Below are 7040 nucleotides of genomic sequence, written 5' to 3' on the forward strand. Positions count from 1 at the left end.
TATTAGCCTCTTAAAGGACAAAAGATGAACAGTTGTGATTGGAAAAATAAACTTGTTGTGGAAAGGTTATGAAGCCAGGTTGTAAATATAATTATTAGTCAACTGTTGCAAAGATTAATCATTTGTTTATTGGAGTGAAAGCAGACAATAAAACTTGGTCAATACTTGTAAATTTTATTTATAATGAGCTTCAACCTGGAAGTTGGTAAGTTGATCTTGATCGTTTAAGTGTTAGATCACTTTAGGAGGAGAATTCAATTGTTTGCCAACAAATTCTTTGTCTACTTGACCTAAATTGGTGTTAAAATAAATAATAAATGAGAGAACTTAATATGTATATTATTTCAAACTGGTAAAATAAGTGACAAATGAGGACATTCAAAGTTCTAAAAAGGCTTTGGATAGAGATGAACAATTTACTGAGTCCCTTTTTAATTCAATACAAACTTAATTTTTAGAAACAGTTTTTTATAGAATTACGCAAAATAAACGCAAAGAATTAATTCGGAATAAAATGTATTAGAAAAAGTACATTGTAGTAACTCCGTATGTCTATTTATCACATCTTTTATACTTGTTTTGCATTTTTTTTAAACCTTTTTCAATGTCTTTCCTGCAGTTAGTCTAAATCTCACCCCCTTTTGAGGAGATAAAGTGAAGTTTAGCGTTTTTAAATCGTTCTATATATTTTTCCTTCTGCTTCAGGTCTTTTATCTCTAATGTTGAACTGATCTGATTTTGAGTTGAACATGAACAGTGCCTGTTCTCCTGCATGTCTGTTCATAGCCGCTCTGTGTCTGCATGTTCACATGGTGCTTTAGAAAGTGAACGTTCAAGGAGGCCGAACAAGGACAGCATTCACTCAGGGCTCAACAGAGCTCCTGTTCTTAACCGTAGGCCCCGGCGACGTCCACGTTCACTGGCTCTTAGACGGGCGTCATCTGGACACCCCCGTGGAGGAGTTTCGGCAGCAGCTGGGTCCGGCCGAGGTGCTGGTGAGCAGCTGGGTCAGGGAGAAGCCGCAGATGAAGGACGCCCGCTACCAGTGTGTTGCTGAAGGCAAAACAGGAAGTGACACGTCAGAGGTCAACATTCATCTACCTGTTAGAGGTATCTGCCTGAGAAGTGTGGAAGATGTTCAGGTTTGACACCAATTAAATATCAATGGAAAATATTTTTTCGACAGATGAAAACATTCCATCCAGGGATTTGAATCAGTGGAGAAGTGCACTCACAGAACACGAGCAGCTAATAAAACGATGGGAGAAGGCTTTGGTAGGTCCACGTTCCACTAATTCCTTTTAGGATCTAAAGTTGCCTAAAGCATCTTGATGAGTTGGAGTAAGAAAAGAGACTTTGAAGTTATCCGAATCTGGACTTTCCTGAAGCTTTTTAGCTTTAACTTCATTAAACTGTGGACAGCACATGATCATTAACCTCATTTCTACAATTGGATTATAGATCTCTAAGCACAGCAGCTAAAATTTCCCCGAAAACTAAATCTTATTACATTTAAATTCAACTGTCTTATTTTTAGGAGCAACTTTTTTTGTTGCTACGATTTAACCTCTTCATGCCTGAATTTATTTTGAATTATACACAGTTGTGCTCATGTTTGCATAATAAATTATGATTTCTTGGTTATTTTTCATAACATATAAATGATAAACTTTTTTCCACTCAGTGGTTGGGTGAAGCCATTTAGTGTCAAAATTTCCCTTTTTTGTTTCTAAATCTGAGATTTCTGGATCCTGAGTCCTAAAGGGCCGTCAAAAAATCTATGGGAAAAGGTAACTGAATTGTACAAAACAGGAACTGAGAATGCCATTCAGCATTAGGGGTGTAGAAAAATTGATTTGGTGATATATCGTGATACTTCATTTGGTGATCATTTAAAATACTGACTTGGCGATATTTAATTATGGCCGTTTTTTCCACTTATTTTTATACTGAAAGATATTTTGTTGTGGAAATCAGGCGATGTTGATTGTAATTTGTAAGAACAAATATTTTTTTAATTTACCAAAAGAAAAGCACTAAAATTTTACCCTTTTATTACTATTAAATAATATTCAGCTAGAGTTTTTTTTTATAAGTAATGCTCTCAAAAAAAAAGAGAAACATTTTTTAAAGTGAGCTGAAAAAATGCGTTATCATTCATATTCTCTAAAAATAGCCTAGAATTCTGTTTTAATGTAACTTATGAGCTCAACTGTATCATATTATTCTATTTTTTGCTGTTTAAGGAGATGCATAAATCCTGGATTACATGGTGTGTTGCAAATGAGAAAAAAATTCAAGGAATTTAAAAAAAATCTTGCAGATTTTTACCCCAGTCGGTTTTCTCAATGTTTACTATGCATCTGGATTAGTTGATTGTCAAATCCAAAATGTAGTTTTAGAACATTTTGCTGATCTAACACTTTAAAAATGTTGCAAACAAACTCTATTGTTATTGTCGTTTTACAGGAAAGCTGTGATGGGAACACAGCTTTGTGAACAAATACTAAAACTGTTGGTTAACTGGACCCTGGTCCAGGTGGAACTCGCCGCCGATGGGGAACCTTTCACAGAGACTCTGTGTCGCTCCTTCAGAAGGCTCTGGTGGACCACGATTTTACAGTTCCTGCCTCCTGCATGGGTCGGTTTGGTTCCACTGTGGTTTTGGAGCTCCTCCCTCCACCTGAAGATGCTGGCGCTTCAGCTGTTCTGACATCAGTGCCTGTATGGAGCAAAGAAACTAAAAAGTTCAGACTAAAGTTTCTGTGAAGCTTTTTCTTTCTTTCTTTCTTTCTTGGAAGAATTGATCAGATGTTTGCAGCTCAAGAGTAAAAACAAAACAATAAAGAGTTTGGTTTTTGTGTCTACATTTATTCCTAAATGATTTCTGTCAAAATATAAGTTTAAAAGCCATCATAATCATATAGAAAATGGGATCAAAGTCACTGTACACTTAAATGCATACATTTCATTATTAATGCCTTATTTTGGATCAAAGATGGGAAATAAAGTAATAAATCGGCTAATTCTCAGTACACAAAACATTGAGTTTTTCTGGTTTGCAGTTTAAGATTGCTCTCTGATCCTGCATCTCCTGGAAAAACAGATACAACTCTTCAGCTTCCCTCCATCACACAGCTCACCATCAACTTTTACTTGACGTTTGTGAACATTAAATACGAATAAGTTGTGCAAATAGTAACTTTAAACCACATTTGACAGCTGGAATTTGTCTTCATACTTTCCACATTTATGGCTGCACCCTTAAACCTCTGGATGTAATTATTGATGGATCAAACCTCAATGGGTGTAAAAAAACAACAAAAAAAGTCTGCTTTTCTGATATTGTCATGCACACATGGTGCCAGAGCGCCCTCTTGTGTCAGAAAACAGGCACGAAAAATTACATAAGTTCTGGCATCAACTGCAACAATTTTATTTTATGAATTACTTTTTTTTCTGGTCGTAAAATTACAAAAAAATCTACTTTTTAGAAAAATTAAGTAATTCAATTACTTAAAAAATGTCAAAATGTTATGAGAAAAAATTGTATTTTTAACATCTATAGTCACAATTTTTTTTCAAGGAGAAAGTCATGTTTTTTTCTAAAAAAAAATAATAATAATAATTGAGTTTTTAAGAAACTTAATTTGTACTTCTGCAAAAAATAAAACCGATTCAGTGAGAAATCCACACAACATACATCGAACTGGTAATGTTTGATTGTACTTGAGGAACGATTTTAAAAGCTAAATATTTTATTTTGTAAAAATTCCTTACTTTCCTTGTAAAATTGCTACTTTTTTAAGCATGCATTTACAATGTATTATTTGACACGACTCGGATTTTATTGGCCCCAGTTCATTTAATTGGATACTTTTGGTCATGTGACCCAAGCGAACGTTAATTTGTATTTTCCATCTTTTTTAGCCGTGAACGTCACCAATGTCTTATTTTACTTAAGAAAAAAGAGGGGGGGAAATGATTTTGAGCAAATAATGTTAATTTTGTCTCCTAAAAAAGGGTATAAGCCTTTCTTTTTGGTTTCATTTTATAATTTGCTTGTGAGCTAATCATGGAGCTAATCAAGTTCGTTTGTCTAAGGAAACTCAAAAGGGACAAAAACCTGTCCTATTTTTCCCAGGTGAGTCAAGTTTTTAACTTCTCTTAAAAACGAGTTACAGTTAGTGACGCACTTCTAAATATTTTCTTTGTCGTTGATGAGTAATTATTTTTTTTTTTTACAATTTCGACGAGTTAATAAACCATATTATAAAAGTTTTGGTTCTTTTTTGCACATTTTTGATTAGATTTTCAATTTGAGTTGCTATGCTAACATGGTGATTTTAATTTGATGAAAACATTGTAATAATAATCCCATAATATAATGTCTATAAATGAAATTATGTGTCTGTTAGTCTAATTACTTAATTACAATATTTATTTTGTTGAACTTCAGGGCCAATGTAAATATACATAAAAAACACCAATGTACCAATGTTTATTCTTTTTCAAGTATATACAGTATGTAGAAACAAGTTAAAGGGACTGGTTTGATTAGCAACTGATCAAATTAAATTAAATTTAACTTCGAAACATCACTTCATCACTTTAAACATCACTTTAAGGCAATTTTTTGCCTTTTCACAAGTTGTTTCTAATAGAAAACATCTGATAAAAAGGTACACATTGTTTTTTTTTAAAAAAATCTATATTAGTTTTTTGTAAAAAGAGAAAAAAAACTGAGGTATGACTTAGAGATGCCACCAGCTCATAAAAGTTGTGCTTATATCCATTTATTTACAGTTATTTCAGATTATAGATGCCTTGTCTTCTAACCTGCTAGATGTTTTTGAAAATAACCTACTAATTTTTCAAACAAACAAATTAGTGAATCAGTTGAAGATGAGCGAGCACTTTATGTCAGACGTCTCCATCCTTCAACACTTAAGAGCTGTTTGGGTTGATTTCTCATTAACCACGACCCATTAGGAACCACAAATTCTTATTTCACCCTTTATAAAAAATAGGGCACAGAATTGTATTTATGTTAATGTAAATGAAGCATTGCTTTTTGTGGCAAAAAGAAAACAATGCAATTATTTTGAAACAGGAAATAGTTTGTAAAGTAAAAGTTCACATGACTTCCTTTCAAAATAAAAGACACCCTTTGTCACATGTTGCATTAGGTGGTGTGATGTCAACAGTGAGTAAAATCTGATTATTTTACCATTTGTGGTGCATCTCTGACAAAAATGTATAATCTAACAAACCAAAATTAAATCAGAGATAGTTAATTAACCTTTACCCTATTTTTAAAAAATAGAAAATTTGCTTTACAGTTCAGTGCACCCTAAGTATAAATTCTGGTTGTGCTTACTGACCTCAAAGTGATTTTCTGTGGTTGACGGTGCTCATAAATGTGTCTAAATGTTTTAGTTTGACTTTGTTAGTATGTGAAGCCAAACCGCTTAATGGATTGTGGTAAAAAAAATTATACTACTTGGTTATGTTTTTTTTTAAGTTACTTTTTTACATTAAAAACTTTTGATATTCTTTTAGCCTGTGGCTCCTGAGCCTCTGGTTGTTTTATTGGTTTCAATATTGTTGCATTGATGACCCGGCATCTAACAAGTAAAAACAAAAAAATGCAGGTATTAAATAACAGATGGAATGTTCTTACTCTTTTATTTGTATTATTTTGCTCCACTTTTCATCCATGATGTAACAATCTTTTTTGTCCCTATTTACTGAAAGGATCCATTTCTCATTTGGTGGCTTGTATAACGTCATATTAAGTGAATAGCATATCTATGAAATCACTATAATTTGCGCTGACTCGACTTTATCTATTTTATTTTCCCTTTTTTAAAAATAAAACCATTCACAAGATGCTCAAATGAGCTCAGACAAGGTTATGGACGGTCATATTCTTACCTCAGTCTTTTTAAGCAGGCTAATAATAATGTTGTCTATTTGAAACTCCATTTATTCGGAGTACATTACCACAGGCGACAGCACTATTGACAGTCACAAAAAGGCCAGTGTGATTCTGGGGATGTAAGGTATAGAAATGACTCAAAAATGTAATTGACTGTGAGCACTGAATACCCAAGTGTTGCATAACCGTTACTTCCATTTAATTAAATGAAGAGTCGTCCTTCGTCTATATAATATAGATAAAAATGGAAGCCTAGAATAAACATGATGTCACAAAAATGATGGTTGAGTAAGACCTCCAACAACAGTTTATAGCATCTGGTTATTATTAATTAATGGTAAAGTCTAGTGCTATTTTTTCGTTATTATTTCTAAGTTATTTATAAGTCTTACAAATACCTTGCATAGTGTTTTCTGTAGGTTTTCACCAGGTTTGCAGAACTAGCTGATATTTTGGTCCATTCTTCCATGCAGATCTTCTCAAGATGTTTTGAGGCTTTCAACTCTCTTTACAATTTTTTCTCTATGAGTTCTGGTTAGATTTATGGAACTGAATCAGGGCCAGTATTATTTGAAACCCAAATAAATGAAATTGAAAAAAGTATTAGTGTTTGGTAAAAAATATATATATATAAATGTCCAAAACTTCTTCTTATTTGAAAATAAACTTAGTTATTTTCAGCTTAGGTTTCAAAATTTCAATTTCAAAGCTTATTTTTCAGTTTCAAATCCTTTTATCATTTTAAACTCTTTTTTTTTCATTTACGAATGTTAAAGTTTCAGTTACAAAACTTTTGAATATAGATTATTCTAGAACTTTGACATTGTAGCTACTCCTTCGTTGCCAGGGCGATGTGTTTGGAATTATTGGCTATGTCTGAATTCCCTCTCTAATCCCTAACTACTAAAAAACTATAAAATGTAAGACTATTTAGTAATCTGGATTTTAAAAGCAATTTGTACACAATGCTCACTACTTTAAAAAAAAGAGGCAAATATGACATAATTGATTTCACAAAGTAAAAACTTAATAAATATGACAATTTAAAGAGGACTAGTTAGTAATCCAGTGTTCTGATTATGAAAACTTGGTCAGTTTG

General features: G+C 32.6%; 1 protein-coding gene across 1 annotated transcript in view; it reads left to right on the forward strand.

Moving 5' to 3' along the window:
* The window catches only part of sema4d (sema domain, immunoglobulin domain (Ig), transmembrane domain (TM) and short cytoplasmic domain, (semaphorin) 4D), a 42944-nt gene extending 40079 nt beyond the window's left edge, over positions 1 to 2865 (forward strand). Inside the window, exons 17-19 of the mRNA XM_036214478.1 lie at positions 898 to 1110; positions 1187 to 1275; positions 2470 to 2865. Of these exons, the coding sequence (XP_036070371.1) occupies positions 898 to 1110; positions 1187 to 1275; positions 2470 to 2499 (332 nt within the window). The 3' untranslated portion in view covers positions 2500 to 2865. The remainder of the gene's footprint in view (positions 1 to 897; positions 1111 to 1186; positions 1276 to 2469) is intronic.
* Positions 2866 to 7040: the final 4175 nt, after the last annotated feature.

This window comes from Oryzias melastigma, linkage group LG12, assembly GCF_002922805.2.
Source record: "Oryzias melastigma strain HK-1 linkage group LG12, ASM292280v2, whole genome shotgun sequence".
Lineage (NCBI taxonomy): Eukaryota > Metazoa > Chordata > Actinopteri > Beloniformes > Adrianichthyidae > Oryzias > Oryzias melastigma.